This window comes from Ambystoma mexicanum, chromosome 14 (assembly GCF_040938575.1).
Source record: "Ambystoma mexicanum isolate Mex_15411 chromosome 14, UKY_AmexF1_1, whole genome shotgun sequence".
Taxonomy (NCBI): Eukaryota; Metazoa; Chordata; class Amphibia; order Caudata; family Ambystomatidae; genus Ambystoma; species Ambystoma mexicanum.
Window position 1 is genome coordinate 179,262,462 of NC_090940.1, and position 20,366 is coordinate 179,282,827.

General features: G+C 41.3%; 1 protein-coding gene across 2 annotated transcripts in view; it reads left to right on the forward strand.

Annotated features, from left to right (window-relative positions):
- Window positions 1–9,327: 9,327 nt before the first annotated feature.
- LOC138527588 (deubiquitinase DESI2-like) overlaps window positions 9,328–20,366 on the forward strand; it is a 612,741-nt gene continuing 601,702 nt past the window's right edge. For both annotated transcript variants that reach the window (XR_011283954.1, XM_069638869.1), the window contains exon 1: window positions 9,328–10,917. Coding sequence is in view for 1 of the 2 variants with exons in the window: in XM_069638869.1 (XP_069494970.1) it covers window positions 10,879–10,917 (39 nt within the window). In the remaining variant the exon portion in view is untranslated. The remainder of the gene's footprint in view (window positions 10,918–20,366) is intronic.

Consider the following 20,366-nt stretch of genomic DNA (forward strand, 5'->3'; position numbering starts at 1 on the left):
AAAGTCAGGCCAGGCTCCGAAGTCCATTTTCATAAGTTGTAAATTGGGTACATGTATGAACTGTAAAACTCCTATAATGCTCTTGTACATATTAAAACCTCACATCAGTCATACCTCATTTTAATATTAATTTTCATATGTATAGGAAATGTGCATTTTATGAATGTATACAAACCACTTATAAGGTTTTTATGTTTCATAAACTCGTATGCCACACACCACACACTCATATGCCTTACACCACCCAGTCAAATGACACACACTCTCACGACACATGCCCACCTACAACACATGCTCCTGTGACAGACCGTACAATGGCACCCACTCTTAAGAAACATGCCCCTATGACACACTTTCTAATGACACACTTCTACTACACATGCCCCTATGACACATGATCCTACCACCTATGCTCCTACAACACACACACCAACAGCACATGTACCAATGGCACACGCCCCAATGACACACCCTCATACTATGCATGCTCCTAAGAAATGCACTCCTACAACATACACCCCTATGACATGTGTTTCTCTGACATGCTCTTATGATGATAAACGCTCCTACAAAACACGTTCCTATGACACACGCTCCTATGAGACACACTAAAGTGCCCTCTCTTACAACACATCCTGACTCACTTACACCGCGCTCTGTTATGCTATTATGACACATGCTCAGAATCAGTGTACAGCTTCTTTATAACATCTGCATGTGCATTTAGAATATGTACATTATACATACATACACATACACTGAGAATCTTGCCATCCAAGTACTCATATGTTTTACACCATGCATTGTAACAACAGACACTCTTACAGCACATGCTTCTAGGACACATGCTCCTATGATGACTCAAACGACATGCTCTCTTACAACACATGCTCCAATAACACATGCACTTGCAGCACACTCTTCTATGGCACATGATTCTATGATAAGCGATACTATGGCACATACTCCTATGAGACACACTTTTAAGACACACGCTCCTATGACACACAGTGATATGACACATACTCCTGTGACACACATAGCACAAAATCATGGGATACACCCTCTTACAAAACACACAACACACATATGACACATGCACTTATGCCATGCACGTTACACAACATGTTCTTATGCCACACAAACATATGCTATACATTCTAAGAGACATTATTATGACTCAGAATCACTCTACACCTTCTATACAAAACTTAGAATCAATGTACACCACCTATACAAAATGTACAGGTACATGTAGAAGATGTACATTTCGTACATGTACACTACTATACATATGAAAACTATTGCGTACATATAGTACATTTATTTGTGTTTTATTAAATTTATTAAGTGCTTTTTGCCAAAGGAGCTGTACAAAAAAAGAATCCGAAATACAGTACAATCAAAAATGAAACAGATGAATAGAAATGTGCATCCACAGAGAATGGAAAAGCATTTTGTATTACTTTTGAAGAACCAATGGTGCAAGAAGATGAAGTTTAAGATTAGTTTGGAAAATGCGAAGAGATGAGCAGGAACGAAGTTAGAGAGGGAGGGCATTCCAGTGCTTGGGGGCTAAAAGAGAAAAGGAGTGGAAACGAGGTGAAGCACGAGGTGGCTTAGGAACAGTTAAAGAAATAGATTCTGAGATCGCAAGGAACGCGAAGGAACATAGAACGAAAGCAAAGAGGAGAGATAAGGGGGTGCAAGCCACGGGTAAACTCAAAACGATTGAAAGAAAATGATACAAGAGATGGGATTCCAAGGGAAGAAGTGAGATTGACAGTAAAGAAGAAGTAATAGAGGAACAAGGGGGTAAAGAAAAAACGAGACGGATGGAAGAGTTATATATAGAATGAAGTGGGAAAAGATGACAAGCAGGGAGGCTGAGTAATAACAATGAACATTAGTCGATGCGAGAAAAGAGAAGAAGTTTGGTGGTGTGAAAAGGAAGATAAGGATGAGCACAACAAATGTTAAACAGACCAAAGCAGCAGGAGCGAGCAATGGCGATGATATGAAAGGAAAAAGAGAGAAAAGGCTCAAAGTTAACACCCAGATTGCATGCAGAAGGAGAAAGGGAAAGAGTGGATGGGGAAAGGAAAGAGGAGAAGGGGTGGGTGAGATAGTAGAAGAGGGAAAGAACAGAACATCCGATTTTGAGGGATTAAGATGTAGGAAATGAGAAAAAATCCAGTTCTGAACGGCTAAGAGACAGTTTGACTGTAGAATGTAGGACATAATCAAAAGAAGAAAATGAGAGAAACATCTGGGTGTCATCAGCGTAAAGGTTAAAGGAAAGGTTGAAAGAAGAGATAAGAGCAGAAAGAGGAGCAGTACAAAGAGAGAAAAGAAGAGGACCCCGTACAGAACCGTGGGGGACACCATAAAGAAGAGGAAGATAGGAAGAAAAGTGTCCAGCCCAAGGGACAGAGTAGGTCCGTTGCAAAAGATAAGAATGGAACCAATTAAGAACAGACCCCCGAAATACCCAAAGTGGAAAGAAAAGTGATAAGAAGGGAGTGATCCACAGTGTCAAATGCTGCAGATAGATTGAGAAGACTAAGAATAGAAGAAAGCCTAGAGTGACGAGCTGTGAGTAGAGAATTAGAAAAAGAATAAGGGCAGTTTCAGTGTAGTGAGACGGGTGAAAACCAGACTGCAAGGGAGCAATAAGAGCATGAAAACTCAGATAATGGGTTACCTGGCTATAGGCAGCCCATTCAAGAATTTTAGAGAGGAAAGGTAAGAGGGAAATAGGATGGAAATTAGCCAGAGAAGACGGATCAAGAGAAGGTTTTTTGAGAATCACAAGAATAAGTGCATGCTTGAAAACCACAGGAAAGCAAGAATGTCGAAAGGAAGAGTTAATGAGAGAAGTAAGATAGGAAAGAAGATGGGGATATACTTGAGGAATAAGAGAAGAAGGGAGAGGGTCAGAGGGTGAGGCTGTGGGATGAGCATGAGCTAAGGGAGCAGAAGTGTCAAGATCCGTAAGAGCAGAGAATGATGAAAAGGAGTATAGTAATGAATCAGAGGAAGAAGAAGAAAAGGGAGGGGAGTAAAGACAAGTCAAGGATTGGCTCCTTTAGGTGTGAAGTAGTTAGCAAAGTCAGAAGAGGAAAGGCAAGAGAACGCAGAAGGATTAGGAGCTTTAGAGGAAAGGCTATTGTGTAAGAGCTGATAGAGATGGCGAGGGTGGTGAGATAGTGAAAGTGTACATTCAGAAAAGTAAGATTTCTAAGCAATAAGTAGAGCAGAATCAAAGGAAGAATGAAGCATTGAGAGTGTATTAAGATGAGAGGAGGAGTGAGAGCTTTTCCAAAGCCGTTCGGCTTTATGCAAGCTACAACTGAGAGGGATAAGACTTGCAGTAAGCCTCGGCCGTGAAATGTTGCGAGTAGGAGAAGAAGGATAGAGAGGGAAAGTAGAGTCGAGGAGAGATTGTAAATAGGAGTGTAGAGTACTAGCAGCTAAATCAGGAGAAAGGGAGGAAAAATATAAAATTGAAAGAAGGGAAGAATTCAGTGACAAGAGAAAAGGTGAAGAGTCAGAGGAAGAAAGGTTACAATGTTTAAAAGTACTGGGGGGAGGAACAGGGGGAACAGAAACAGAGAGGGGAAAGGAAAGAAGTGATCACAGGCATACAAAGGCGAAGAAGAAACAGGAGAAAGAGAAGAAGAGGAGGAAAAGATTAAGTCGAGGCAGGAGCCAGACTAATCAGAGGAGGGAGAAGGAAGAAAGTGTAGATGATAAGAATCAGCAAGTGAATGCAATAAAGAAAGTGAAGAATTATTGGCAGGGAAGTTAAAATCCACAAGAAGAAAAAAAGGAAAAGACGACGCAAGAAGAGAGGACAGAAGGAAATCAAGATGTTCAAGAAAATCAATAGAGATGCCGGGGGGACAATAAACAAAAAGAAGAGAAACAGGGAAGGGGTTAGAAAAGGAGAAGTGACATTCAAAGGAGGGGAAGCTAGGGAGATTATAGAACGGGGAGACAGAAGTGTCCAGGAGGAATTCAGAAGAAGTCCAGTGCTCCCTGTGTCTAAGTGGGCGAGGGGTATGAGAAAAGGAAGTGGAAGCCGTATGGAGAAAAGCAGGAATGGCAGAATTATCAGGCGTGATCCAAGTCTCTATTAAACGGAGAACATTTTAAATTAGAACGAAGAAAAAGATCAAGAATAGAATGTGAATTTTTACAGACAGAACAAGCATTCAAAAGGCAAAAGTGAAATAGCGGAGGAGCATCGGAAGAAATAGGAGGGCAGGACAGTTTGGAAATATGATGTGGACGGGCAGAGGGTAGCACTGAAGAAGTGCGATAGGTTGTCCTAGATGGGATAGGACAAGACATAAGAGAAGAAAGAAAGATGGAATAAAATAAGAGCGTAGATGACTAGACTGCACTTGATTTGCCATAGACAGAAATAAATAATGTAAAGTCTATGGTTCATATAGCATACACCAATACAGTAATACGCCAGAAATTCATTCTACATTCACTTATACAACATGCACGCACATGCACTGTACTCCCCACAACAAATAGACTGAAATTATGATCACACATTTATTTTTATCAAAAATTAAGGTTCATCAAACAAAAGGTAAAGTTTACAAAGAGTGGGATTAACACCATAATAGTTGAGCCTCACTTAATATGGTTAAGTGCGACTCAACTATAGTGTTGATGTGTGCTACAGAATATTGAATGTGAGTCTTGTGAAGCAGTTGTATAGTGTCAATTAAGATTTAAATTACACAGCGGTGGACTTTGTTTCACTGATTGCTGACTGTAACAATAGCATTGGTCGTTTAATGCTATAAAACTTTACTTTTAACTCCACGCTAAAAGGTTGTTATATTCAGGTAATTTTTGAAGTGTGTAATGTCTGTGGTTTTACTGCATATGTGTGTGTCATGTGGTGGGCATGTTTGTGTAATGGGTGTATGTGTGCTTGTGTTTGTGTATGAATGATCCTTATCCAGTGGCACATGTGAAGATATTTTGTGTGTCCGTGTGGGTATCAGATTATGTGTGTGACCCGTATCTATGGGCTTTTCCTGCGTTGTATTGGCACTGGGTATGTGTGTGTGTGTTTTTGTAAGTATTGTACATATCTGTGGCAATATCTGCAGGTATTCAGGTGCTGGCTATGTGTTTACACATGAGTTACATGCATTGGTCTGATGTGGTTCAGTGTTCACCTCTGCTGAACATGTGTGAATTACTATACATTTTTTGAAAACTTGAATACCTCACATTTTGTAGATACATTTCTTGAAATTATTGAGCCATGCACGAAGTCGAGATAAGGCCTATGTGCAAACTGAATAGCTCAGAATTGGAAGAGGACAATTCGGATATGCTTCCCCAAAACGTGTTTTGTTTTGGTTTGCGGAAAACCCAGTGCAAAAAAACCTTTTTGTGCACCTTATCTTTATTACATGAAAACCTTCATTACATGTCAACAAATTGGTCATGTGTGCTTGTATATGATCATATGAGTTTTCTGTAAAAGTTGGCGAACTTTCATGAATGAAGTCAAAAGTTACAAGGCAAAGGGTTTTCAAATGTTTGTATGTAAAATTTCACATAAACTTAAGTATGGTGTCCCTATCAGAACACTATGATATATATATATATATATATATATATATATATATATATATATATATATATATATATATATATATATTGCAAAAGGGTGTCAGGAGAAAGGTGCAGGTAGGCAGATGAACAACTCCAACTTTAGCCAAAACTTGCCCAAGCACTCACGACCATTTACTAAGTTAAAAATTATTTTCCTTTATTTTATCAAAAGTTGTGCAAAACATCATAAAACGCATACATAGCAATACCAGGTCAGACCAGGCATAAGGCACCACTCACCCCGGTGAGTGGTGCCTTATGGGGTGAGTGGTGCCTTATGCCTGGTCTGCCCTGGTATTGCTATGTATGCGTTTTATGATGTTTTGCACAACTTTTGATAAAATAAAGGAAAATAATTTTTAACTTAGTAAATGGTCGTGAGTGCTTGGGCAAGTTTTGGCTAAAGTTGGAGTTGTTCATCTGCCTACCTGCACCTTTCTCCTGACACCCTTTTGCAATTTTTAGAGCCCAGCCCGCTCTAGCCCAATAGCACCAGCTCAATAATGAGGCAGAGCGCAGTCTAGGGGCTGACAAATGTTTTCCCATATATATGTATTAAACTGCCGCGGATGCACAATTAAGGTTACATCAAACATGGCACAGGAAGCTGCAAGAATGCTTTCCTCTGTAAGAAAGTTTAGTAAGAAGCATGCAACTAATCTCAAGAAATTCGAACATTAATTCCTAACTTCCCAACATTTTATCAAAGTTTTTTTTGCATGGGTCTGAAAAGAATGATGGAAGGGAATGCAAAATTTGGTGCGAGTGGAGTGAAGATATGCATGGAGAGTCTGCAGGGGTCTCTTTCATTCTTCGGCGGATCAGAAAAGTGACTAAAAGTGTTTTACACCACATTTTCTTATCAGTCTCTGTTTGGTGTGTTGCAACAGCATGCATGGTAAGAGTGTGTGTGTTGTCTGTTTTGTAGGATCACGTGTCAGAAGATTGTGTGTCGTAGGAGCATGCGTCATGGGAGTGTGTGTCGTGGGAGTGTGTGTCTTCATAGGAGCACATGTCAGAGGACCCTGTGTAGTAGGAGCGCATGTCATAGGAACATGCAGAGTATGTTGTTAACCCCACTCTTTGTACACTTTACCTTTTGTTAGATTAACCTTGACTTTTGATTTTAAAACTTTGTGATCATAATTTCAGTTTTTTTTTGTGGGGGGATAGCGTGTGAGTACATTACTGTGCTAGAGTATTGTGGTTTTATAGAGTATATAAAGGGGCAAAAGACCCTCTTTTTTTATGTATGGGGGCTGACTCTGGATGGTAAATAAGGAATGTCAGAGTTAAGAATAGAGTCAGCAGCTACCCGTTTCATAGACGCACAGGAGGTGCACCTGTATTACAGTGATGATTGCTTGCACATAGGCTAATCCAAGGATCACGAGAGGGGAAGATATATCATAAAACAAAGTTTAATAAGTGACTCAACAATAAAGAATTAGGCAGAATGCCGAAACAAAATAAATAATCTAGAAATACAAAGAAACCAAGTCTAATAATGGTGGGTTAGTAACAACCAAGTGCAAATTTCATGTACTGCTTTGTCAATAGTAGCACACAATTACTGTCGACACATTTGATGGGTGTTTCTGGTTCGGATAGAAATGCAAAACCACATCTACTTCAATGATTAGGCAGGGTTACCGTGGGTGCCGAACTGTCATCAGGACTCAGGTCATTGTATAGAGGTGGACAAATGGGGCTTGGTTGACCAGCAAAGATTCGGGTGGAGTCTTGAAAATAAAGGGTGATTTCTGATGTTGCTAGTACAGGCCAGCAGTTCGATTTAGATACGGCCGAGGCTGGTATCAGGCTTCACGAGGTGTCGTCTTAAGCAGATAGCAATAGACTCAGCATGGCTGCTTACATAAGGTATTTGAAAGCAGCAGGTGAATAGGTCCAGGCTACTGGGGTGTATTGCGGGATACTTTCAAGCGGGGGCCTCTCGGCTTGTAGAGCTGTGCTGGAGATGAGTGTTCTAGATTATGCCATATGAGACATATCAAATTACTACATGTACGCAATAGTTTTCATATTGTATCGTAGTGTACGTGTATGAAATTTACATCTTCTAAATGTCCCTGTACATTCTGTCAGGCAGAGTTGGGGAGTGGGGAAGCCTTACTGTATCTGCCTCCATTTCTCGCTCCTCCTGACAAATGTGGGTGCCTTCCCGCCAGCATGGATTTTCCTGCTGTTGATAATGCTGCTTATTCCTATGGAATCCGCCTACAATTACCACTTGTTAAAAGCAGGCAAATTCCATAGAAATCATTTGTAAATACCTTCTGCAATCATTAATTTGGGGTAGAAAAGTGAAGACTAAAGGTGCTGTTGCCTTTGTTTTACTCTTCAGTTTTCTACTACGTGGTGGAAATGAGAAAGATTGTGATGAGCTGAGGTTTTTCACTTAAGTCCAAATGTAGTCCCCTCTGTGAAATGTACTTTTAATAATAATAATTTAGCGTTTATATAGCGCTACGAACCCTTGGATATCGAGCACTGCTTATTATTACCCACGGTGTGTGGTGCTCATTTATCGACCTCGGAAAGAAGAAAGGCTGAATTTGACCCTGGCGGGATTCGAACCTACGTCAGCAGGCTCTGCACAGATGTCTATGCGACTTTTGCAATGAAAATAGCCCTCAGTGTGTGGCGTGAACAGATGCTAAGGATGTTTGGGAAGAGCACGTCAATGTACAAAGGATGTTGAAACAGCACACATATCACCTAATTGTGTAAAGAACTCTGGAGTCAATGTGGGTTATCTAAGTGCAAAAGGTCCCTCCAGTGGAAAATGTGTTAAAAAAAAGGCAACATCTTCTTTTAACTTAACTTTTCCACTAAGTTGGTGGAAAATTGCAAATATCTCTTACCCTCCCCTCCCACCCTCATCCCTCCCCAAAAAACTCTTCTCGGTAAACCACACACTCTGATCTGTAGCACACACCTTAAGTACAGGACAAGTCAATAAATCCAGACAAGCAATACCCCCTCTAATAACCCCTCTAATCATGATAATAATAATAATGTTACCATTCTTTAAACCAGTGTACAGCACTTGAATGTAAACTGTTGTCATCTTTTTATCCAGTGATATTTTGATAACGTCAATGTAATATGTTATCATTCACATGGTAGATATGTTGATTATTGTATTGTGATGACATCGTAATGCCCCTGAGCCGAGTAAAGTTGGATATGGTGATGATCTAATGTGTTTCTTCCTTGCTGTGAGTAGGTTGTTGCTCGTGAGGGGAGATTGAATCAATGATGGGATTGCTGTTGGTTTCTCCTAAATCCTGGAGCACATCTCATCTGGCAGTCAAATGATGGCGGTATTCTACTGATGACCAACTTGCACATGTATTCTACATATAACGGTGTGAAAATAAAGATTCATGCAACATGAAACATTAACAACGTGTTGGTGTGGGAAGCGTGTGTGTGCGTGCCACTAGTGAGTCGCTGCTGTTTCTGCACCGCCTGTGTGCATTTTGGTGGATTAATGGACATATAACCGGGATTGGCTGGAAATGACAGCAGTGTGATATGGAAGTGGCAAGTGTTTTCCGGGTCGGTGTGCAGCTGGCCTCGTAATTCCGCTGCTGCAGCAGCAGCAGCCTCCTCGCGCGCTGGTTTCCCTGCAGTTTCGCTGCGTTGCTGATGTAACTGAGCATCTTTCATTCAGCCCTGGTTGGCTGCGGGCTGGCAGGCGCCCGGCACCCGCCCCCTTATTCAGATGAGGTCATTGGTTCCCTTCCTGGGCTACTCCAGACCCCGCTACCCCACCGCCACTAAGGTCAGGGAGCTGTTCCTTGAAAACGCTGCATTCGCAGGCGTTAGCGCCGCCTCCAGCCTCTCATCCCGTGGGGGGCGGGGAGCAGCAAGCCCACAATCCGGGGAGAGGAGGGGATTCGCTACCGGCACAGTTTGATCCTGGGGAAGCCAAGCTCCGCCGAGACCCTTGCGACTCCTGAAGCGGTGTGCGGTCAGTGCGGCGGTGCTGAAAGCCCCCTGAGGCCGGGGGGTACCCTGTTACTGGCCATGCAGCATCCCTGATGCAGCGGGACGCGGACCCCCACCTGTCAGCAGTGCAGGGTACCCGGGAGTGGAGGTAGAGCTGGGATGCAGTAGCCCGAGCACCGCTGCGTTCCTTTTCAGGAAGGCATTCCAGCACCACGGACAGCTCAGTGTGCAGCCAGGGCGCATCCCGGCCAGTGGGGACATCGGGACCCCCGCTTCCAGACCGTGAAACTGCCACAGGACTCCCCTGGACCAGACGGACCGCTGCAGACGCTTGGACAGAACCCGAGTTCCCCCGCAGGATCCCCTGGTCTGACCTCACGTGCACCCTAACAGCTCTCGGACGGACAACCCCATCCACATCCACTGTCTTTTCAAGGACTGAACTCGGCACGCTCGAGCGAACACAGGCATCACCTTGTCCCATCCCATCGGCTTGCCAGCAATTGCAATCACCGCCTTTCCCGGCAGCAACCACGAACGCACCTTCCCCAATGACCGTGAGGGTCTGGGGGACGCCCTTTCAGGGACCCTAGACGGATTTCAGCCATTCATCACCCACCAAACACCCACCCACGGCCAGAGCGCACCCAGCACAGGCGGGCTTCAATACCGTCCCCTCTTCTGTCCCACCATGCAGCCCGGGTGCACACCTGCTCGGACCCGGCGAACCTCCACAATGCCTAGCGAATGAAATGCACGAGCGCGCCAACACTTGCCCATGTGGCAGGGCACACAAGCGGGGCGCTGACATGCAACACCACCGCAGACTAGGTTCTGTGCTGCCACATGTCTCTTCCACACCTAAGTGATCTAACCTCTTTTTAATCGCTACACTGTGTATCAGCGTTCCATTGAATCCTCTGCCACCTGTGCCCCTTGCGTTCTCCCTGGGCATGTAGATGCCACCGTGCTGGGCTGCTCAGAATTGCAAGGGGAAGGTGTGTGATGTGTGTGATGGCTGCCCCGGGGCCACGCAGAAGAAACAAATGAGCCGGTGCCCTGGCACGCGTGTTTATTTTGGTGGCAAGCAATCTTTTCAGAACGGGACCTTAGGGAACCGATGCACCTGGCTCCTCTCACGGTAAAAAGGACCGAGCTCTGGTCTATGCATCTGGAAGCGAAGCTGCACCCTGGGGCACCCTCGCCCGGTTTCGCCCTGGGACATAGCAACCGCCTGGACCCACAATGGCCAATGAACCAGTGATTTTAAATGTGTATGACATGGTAAGGGCAACATTGCCAAATTTTTCCTGTTTTGGAATGTGTAGTGTTTTCACTTTGTGTAATAGAGGCCAGCTGGCCTATCACGTGGATGACCTCTTTAGCCGGTCCTGTTTTGTTTGGCCAACAGTACTTTGACGAGAGCAATCGTAGGCAGAGTGGGACATAGCATGATTCTCAAAATGCAAAGGACAGTTGGCAAAGCAGGGCCAATGTGCAGACGTGTCAGATTTCAGACAAAGGCCTCTTGGAAAGAGTGGCAAAAAAGAGCACCAGGACAGGCAGATAGTGCTTTAAGCGGCATGGAGGGTCGGTCTGACAGGGGGAGTGGGCTAAATGAGGCACGACATAAAGGGCGGCACGCACCATTGGTAAGGGCCACCACCCACTTCTGCTTTTCCTCCTTAATTGTGCCGCCGACCCCCGCCAGGCATCCCTTTGCAGCAATCATCTCCCTCTCAGAAAGGGGGGAAGGGTGGCGAACGCTGCATCTCTCAGAGGCTTCAGGCAGCAGAAAAAAAATTCTTGGCTTTTAGCAGCCCGAAGGGCTTAGGATACTAGGGGACTATAGAGAGTCCTGGCAATACCCCGTTTTAGAGACACTTTTTGGAGACCGCCGGAACTCTGCTCCGCCTAGCCCCGGCCCACTTAAAGCCTGGGTGGCAGGTGATTAGGGCAGGGTTTGTGGTGGGGGGAGATTGAGGGCGGTGTTGTTTTCAACAATTAGTGATAACTATTTCAATCTCTTTGTTATATACATTTCTCTTCTTATTGATGGATTTAAAAAGTTTCATTAGTATTAGACAGGTAACACAATCTTCAATTATATATAGCATATTAATTTCTTATAAATTCTTCATATTAGCCTCATCCAGTTCATACATCTAAAACATCTAAACATCTAATTAAACATCATCATTCAAAATTCGATAACATTACCCTCCATTACATTTTCCTCTATTTAATACCAGTATTGTAAGTAGATATGCATCTATAAATAGATTCTCCTTTCATGTATAGGGTCCTAGGTTCCTCATGATATATTTCCCATGGTTAGAAATTAGCGTTTGGTGGCTTGATCCTTGGTTTTAAAACACTTTGCAGCCTCACTAAGACTTTTTAAGTTTAAGAATTCTATTACATTAAAACATTTAACAGGTCATCTAAAAATGTAAAGAATTGGTAAGTAGATTTCTCAAATAATGATTAACAACAATGAAGTACAGTGAAATGCCAAACAAGTGTAGATCAAACAACCAAACCAATTAGTTGATTTTCTGCTAATATTGAAATAACGTAACACAAGATATTGCAAGTAATGAGTTACATCCATAATCATTACATGCTACATAATCGATTACAATAATAATAATTATACATATATATAATAATAAGAAATAGAATCGTAATAAATCAAAATAAAGAGTTGGGGAGACGAGACCAGACGCAGACATAGATAAAAAGGAAACAAATGGACAGAAAATGCTGATTACATGTCGGTGAAATAAATCATGCGTGTTTGGGGACACTGGAGTTAAAGTTGAATTGTTCTTATTTAATAAAATGGTTGCAAGCATTAAGAAAGGTTGTAAAGGTACACCCTTTGTCATTACATTCCTGAAATTCGACCGCAGTCTTTGCATGGCATTTTGCAGTCCTTTGAGTAGTACAAACACAATTCTACCAGATAATTTTTGAGCTTTGCAGCCTTCTTCCAATGAATCAAAATTATCTGCAAAGCAACAGTATGCAGACTAAATACATAAGGAGATTGTATCTTGCTAATGTCTGATTCTGCAAGAAGAGCTAAAATAAGGTTAGTGAGTTGTAAAGGTTAAATATGTTCTGCAAGATCATCCCAACATCCAAAAAATCAGGCGTGAAATTTGCTTTAGGAAAGTGGCATGATAAACAGGAGCCGGGTAAACACGCAATGAATCTACAGATTTTCAAGCGAAGAAGGATTGCACGATGCATAGTGAAAAGACGATTTGCGTTAAGTTAGCTGCAACGGAGGACTTGAAGCATTGAGCCATACTGTCTGCAAAAACACAGCGTATAAAGTAATATTGCATTCTTTTTCACCTTTCATTTGAATTTTTGAATTAGATTCAAGTGTAGCATTATGGAAAATGTAGATACATTGACTGCCTTAGGATGATGTTACAACCATTTAAATGTTAGTAGTTTGGAGGAAACACAAAGAGTAATATAATACTGAAGTGACAGAATTGCCTGTTTTAAGGTATGATTACAACACTGGAGTGGAAAATGTTGTACTAATATATATCTTTTTATTATACAAAATTAAAGGAAGTGTTTTTATGGGTGCAGCTTTGGATGGATGTTTTATTTATAAATCCCAAGCAATTCTATAAAGAAAATATAATAAACTATATTTTTTAATCAGAGGTTATTGAGCTATGTGAAGAAAGATGAGAGTTTATTGAGTATAATTGAATTAAGTTGAACTTGACCCCAACAGAGACTAAGGTGGTCCAACAATTTCAAAATCAAAACTTTGTACATGCTGATGAAGAGGAAAGGATTTGGAATTGTAAGGACATTGCCATAATTATCCCACCCTTTAATATGAGTTAAGTTTTTTAAAAGTGATCCAGCGAAGTTTAATGTTCCATACAAATTTGGACAACAAAGTATTGATTTTCTTGAAAAAATATTCAGCAGAAGGAAGTGCAATCATAGATAGAGGATAAAGGACATTATTTACTAACATCATCTTGGTGCAGCCCAAGTGATCCTCCCAAGATGTGCATCAGGGGAAACCACATATTAGTGACAGGAGTGACTTTGTGTAAGGTACATTTAAATTTGCATTAATGGTAAAGGAGATTACTTTAGTGAAGAGGAAGCCAAGGTATTTAATGGAGTCAGACACTATGTGATGCCAGAAAGCTAAGTTACAGTGTGGAGGAAATAACTTATGACTGGGGCAAATCTCAGATGTATTGAAGGTTAGTTTATAGACAGAAATGAGGGAACATTCTTCAATTGTTTTGGACAAGGTACGTATTGAGGAATCAGGGATATAGGGATGTAGAAGAAGGTCATATGCATAAGCAGATAATTTAGGTTTGATATTAAAAAAGACCTGTAATAGCTTGTTTTTGCAAATTGCTTTTAGGAGGGGTTCATGAACCAATGCAAAGAGTAAGTTATAAAAGAAAATCTGAGCATGTGCCTCTTAGGATAGGGAAGGAAAAAGATAAAGTATGGTAAGGAAATCCAACTGGAAGGAGAGGAGTCTAAAAGATTAATAAATAATAAAGAAGTTAGTATCAAAAGCATAAAAGTCTATCAGACATGTTCAAATGCTTTTTAAGCATCATGGGAGACAAGTGCTAAGGGTTCAGATGAGGTTTTGGTAGTTAATAATATTGCAATATTGCGTCCCCCTTTTAAGAAATAGTTTGGTCTTCATGAATGGAGAGAGGCTTGAAAATATCTAAAGTATTAGAATGAATTTTAGTGAACATTTTGGAGTCTGAATTAACCAATGATATCTATACTTTCTAATATCAACCTGGTCTTTTGGGGGATTGGGAATAAATTAAGAGGTTCATCCCAAAAAGTTTTAAAGCTTGCCAGAATTAGTGAAGTGAGTAAATAATTCAAGAAGATGAGAAGATAATAGACACAAGGTATGATAAAAGTCAGTGGAAAGGCTGGCAGACTCGGGTGCTTTCCAAGTCAGAAAGAAGGAGCGCATTACTTATTATTTTTACTTAACGATAATCAAATAAAGTATTTCAATGATGTTTTAAGGATATCTATGTTGCAAAAAGACCAGGCCAGTTATGCAAAATAATCTAAAATTCAATCCAACAGAGCTCTGTTAGAGCCATGTATGCACTGTGCTTGGGGCAAAACCCATTCCAATGCAGTCAATTTAGTAAAATAAAAGTTAATACGAATTGTAAAAAATATATTAAACATGTTGAAAGTCTTCTCTCCTACTAACAATATTTAAATTTGGTAATCTATACAAAGTTTCCCACTTGAATTAAACAAATGATTGAATACATAGTGTCTAATTTCTAGAGATGGAACAATAGTTGCATTATTTCCAATAGAAAAACAAGAGATTTTACAGAAAAAACGAATTCTTCCATTCAATACCTCTTCTTTTAAACTTTAACAAAATGATCTTGGCAGTATCCATAGCCCTTCTTTTGGCCTGTCTTTAGTCAAGGCATTTTGGGATACTCTAACCCTCGTCAGGAGAAATCCTAATCCGTCTTGCTAGAAAATATATAGTATTAATCACTATCTTAGTTCTCAGAAAATCACCATCTAGCTAAAACATATTTTAAAGCACTCACTCAGGGTTTCTTGAGTGAAGGATACAGAATGTGTGCCACCTAGGCGAACCCAGTAAGTTCTGTTGGATGGAAATTTAGGCCCAGTTGCTTTACCTGGTTTCAAAACTGGAATAGATTTTCTGATCTCTTTATAAGTTATAGGCATTGCAAGAAAGGAAAGGCCTATGGATAAGGATTTTGAGTTTTGGAGAGAAAATACAGAATATAGTTAGAAGATGGTTGAGTCTCTGGCGTATAAAGCTGCTTTATGATGGTCAAATAAGGTATTTAATATGTCCATACTATCTGATATAAATTGGCCATGGTGTCTAATATGGACATATATTTATATTTTCCTTTTTATGTTTAATAATTGTTTCATTTTAATAATGGTTTAATATCCAATAAGTTGCCTGCCTTTTTGGAACCACCATAATATTTGGGTTTTACATAGAGAAGGACTTCATATGCCTTTTCTGTTGAGTTTTAATGTAACCAATATGTCTTGCAAGTAACTGGTTTGAGGTAGAGACCTAGGGATTATTAAAGAAAGACATTTACAGATTTTTAATTTCTTTGAGTAGAAGCGAGGATTGTTTTTCAAGCCATTTGTTGTTAGAAGCGGAAACAATAAGTATATGACTTAGCTTTAGCTGCATCCAATGTGTTATGATGGGACATTTTGTTATGCAGAATTATAGCAAGAGATTTGGTAGAAATTTCATGAATACCTTTAAAGAAGGCTGTATATTTTAATAGACTATTACTAACCATCCATATTTCCTTTGTGGAAAATGAGGAAGCCTAGTCAAACATAGAAATAATAGGGGCATGTTCAGCAATGATCAATGAGACTATTTGCTTGGAACGAAGCATGCAGATTACATGTTTATGAAAATAAAATCAATCTGGATGAATGGGGAGATGAAAAAAGATACATTCTGCTAATCCAGTTTTCACAAAGCACTCGCTGTCGACAAGTTTTTGCCTCTCCACAGGTTTTGGACTACAACTGCCATCAGCCGTAGCATTTTAGTCAATTGTGATGGATCATAGGAGTCGTAATCCAACACATCTGGAGAGCCGCAGGTTGCAGACCTTTTTTCTAATCGGTTCAGAAATTCTTTCCTAGTTTTGGGAATTAACGAATTTGAGAGGATTTGTGATCCAGTCGGAGGTTGGCAATCTGATTAGAGTCTCAATAAGGAAGGAATTTGTTATAATTACAGCCCATTATTTTTGTTTTAAGGTTAAACCAGAATTCAGGATTGGGGGAAGTTGATCTAAAACACTGACAATAGATACAGCAATATTAATAATTGTAGAGAGTAATATCCACTGACCCTCCATAACTGATTCCTGATACGTCACTTGTAAATCAAAATGCCCAGAAACAAGAATTGCAACCACATTATTTGTACTAAGAACTTTAGTGAAAATTACTTCCCGTACCCAGCATCTATTAAGCTTATGGTTTTTCTCTTCATTAAAATGGCATTCCTGGATACAGACAATGTTGGGTTTAACCTTTGACAAATGTGGTAAATTTTTTTGATATTTTATTTGGTTATTTACTCTTTATGCATTCCATAGGATAACAATCCATGAGTACGAATATACAGAAAATGTTTAGCAGACTGCAGAGTAATTGTTCAGTTGGTTGGCAAGAAACAAGTGAAAACATGAAGCACAATTACAATTGTATATGATATGAATACATTCCATATGACAGTGCATGGGATTACAAAGTAAAAAGAGAAACAGTCATTGTAGGGATGACAAAAGACCACATGGAAAGAGAAATGCAAACACATAATGCATACAGTAAGTAGCAGACACATTTCTCTATTGTACCTTGAAGGCACCAGAGAAAGAAGGCGTTTGCTTCAACTACCCCACCTACAATCCAAGTTCGACTCAGTAAAGGAAAGAGAAGGATACAGCCCAACCTTCAATAAAGTATGGTACGAGATTTGAGAAAACAAAATAAAGAGGTGATGTCTGCAAAGTTTAAAATTAATGTTAAAACTCTGGCAATTGCTCTGCAAAACCCTCCAGACCATCATGTTTTGCCTACCAAGCCATCACAAAAGGGGAAAGACCATATGCAAATCAGTCTTGGTCCCACCCCAAAGTGGAAGTCCAGTTCGAACTGATAGGTCACATCCCTTCTACACAAGACCACAAGGAATCCCTCCCTTTAATTTCAAAATTGGCGGTATCTCACGTGTGTGTGGAACTCAGCACCACAAGGAGTGCAATCCTTACACAACACAAACATTTTGCAAATGAAAAGCTGAATTCCTAACACAAGAACCATTAAATTTGGTGATAAGGTAAAACTATAAAGAACTAAACAAATGCAAATAGAATTAAAAGATTTCCTGTACACAGGGAATGGAATTGAAGAAATTCGAATTGTCTCAATTGCCACAAATAAGTCATATTTGCTTTGACGAAGCCTGAGAAGAGGTGAAACACAGGCACATACACAAGTGTTGGCTGTTTTATGTATGAATTACTTAATTATAGATTAAACTGAGTTGTTTTAAAATATATTGAAATACTTTTCGTAAACTGTTTTTTTCTTTTTGCGCATTAATGACTTTGGGGACAACACAAATTCCTAAGAGATCATCCTGTTGTCTTTTTTTAAATTAACATTTTTTTATTACCCTTGGCTAACATGGAATAAGCAAACTGAAGTTACTATATGTGTGTGTGTTTTGTGAAGGCATCATGAAGTAAGACACAGACAACAGACTTAAAGTTAAAAAAATATATTTATTAACTTAAGGATGGTAGAAGGCCTAACTTGCCCAATGCTAATGTGGGATTTCTCTTCCTGAATGAAACTAAGGAAAGTCTGAGTCAAAGAGTTAAACTTAAACGTTTGTCTGTGTCTAAAACCTATTCTGGCCCTCACGACTAATGTTAACCAATATGTAGGGATGTTACTAACAAAATAAATAGTGTTTAACTGAAATTTCTGAGCTTCTTTCAGCTCATAGCTGTCTTTCAGCGGCCCTTCCCCAAGTGCAAGAAAGTCCCACAAAAGTCTGAAGGTTACCTTTCTCCAGTTCAAAGTGATACAGTTCTAAACAATCCTTGGGGTTCCCTTCCCCAAGTTCCAAGCAACACAGTTCAAGCACAAAAGGTCTTGAGACTCCGTTCTCAAGACAACACATGCAGTTCCTTAAGTTCCAGGGTTATGATATGATTTGCTATGGCATTTATAACATGCCTGTACACCAGTGTTTCTAGGCGTGACAAGGCAAGGACGGGTACAGAGGGAGGACAAAACGCTGATCTTACTAGGCCTTGTGTCATTCAGATTGCACAAGTGCAGGGAAGAGGAAGGGGAGAAGTGCTGAGGGAGGGGGAGGGGTGAAGTGCAGGTAACTCAAAGTGCAGTCAGCACGTGGCTAAGTGCAGGTAACTCAATAAGTGCAGCCAGCGGGTGGCTCAAAAGTGCAGAGCGAGGGGACTGTAGGGTTGCAGATACAGGCCATAAGTGCTGGGGGAGCCAAGAGGAAGTGCAAAGGGAAACTGGACATGCAGGAGCCTGGGACCCAAGTTCAGAGGGTAGCCAGGTGACCAGTGCGTGGAGCAGTTGGGACTACTGCCCTTCCTCCAAGGCCTAGCCTTCAGACCACCTTTCTCCTCAGACCCAGAAGCACTCGCAACAGCATATGATGCTGCCATCAAAGCAGCTATCAACTCCATTGCCCCTCTCAAACCCTGCAAATCCAAACCCACTACCCACTCCAACTCATTGTTCACCCCGGACCTCCTTACTCTCTGCAATGAGAAAAAGGCTGCACTCACACAGTGGCAAACGTCCCACACTGACAAAGATAAGACGATCTTTAAAGCTCAATCCATCAAATACAAAAAGGCAATCACCCAAGCAAAGGCCAAATCTTTTGAATCCAGAATTTTGGAAGCCCAATCTAGCACAAAAGAAATCTTTACAATTTTTAGGGAGCTCGAGACACCCACTGCCGCCCCCCAGAATTTCACTAAAGACAAAACCTGGTGTGATGACATACAAAATGCCATGCAAACCAAATTGAGCCTCCTCAAAAACAAAATACGAGCCACCAAACAAGCCCTACCGAATAAACACATCCCTGTCCCACCACCTGCCCCGGACCCCCCCCCCCAAACCTTTCTCCTTCAAACCCATCCAGGAAAAAGACATCATCAACATAATGAGGAACATCAAACCCTCAAACTGTAAAGGGGATGCATGCCCAGCCCCCATTATCAAAGACTGCACTGAAGCGCTAGCTCCCTTCCTGACAGCCTTCGTTAATGCCTCCTTCACCACAGGAAAAGTTCCCACCTCCCTCAAGGAAGATTGGGTCCGGCCTCTCTTAAAAAAAGCAACTCTCGACCCCACCTCCCCCAACAACTACAGACTATCACCACTGTCCCATTCCTCCTTAAAATATTGGACAAAGCAGCCTACCTGCAGGTTCAGCACTTCATTGAAGAATATGTCCCCAGACATGGAACTGAAACCGCCCTTCTTGACCTGAAAAACCAGATGGACGACGCTAGAGACATGGGTAAACCAGCACTTCTCCTACTCCTTGACTTATCCGCGGCCTTCGACCTCGTAGATCATGACGTCCTATGCCACCACCTTTCCTCCACTGCCAAATGTTCCCCAGAGGCCACAGCATGGATTACTTCCTTCTTACAAGACAGAACCATGCAAATATTCTCCGACCTAGCCTCCGCCTCACCAACCATCATACTCTGTGGTGTGCCCCAAGGCTCCTGCCTCTCCCCCACCCTCTACAACATCTTCACACGACCCCTCTTCCACATACTCGATGCTATGGGCATCTCCTACACCAACTACGCCGACCATACACAGATCCTCCTCACCCTCACTGGTAACTATGACACCGACTCCCTGACCCTCAACAACCTATAAAACACCATCCAAGCCTGGATGGCAGACAATGGACTATGCCTCAACTCTGACAAGACTGAACTCCTCCTGGTAGGTTCCCCCAACATGCTAAACAACCTAGACCCACAATTCAGCCACTTCACCGTCGATACCATTAAAATTCCTGTCTCAGATTCTGTCAAAACTCTTGGAGTCTACCTGCA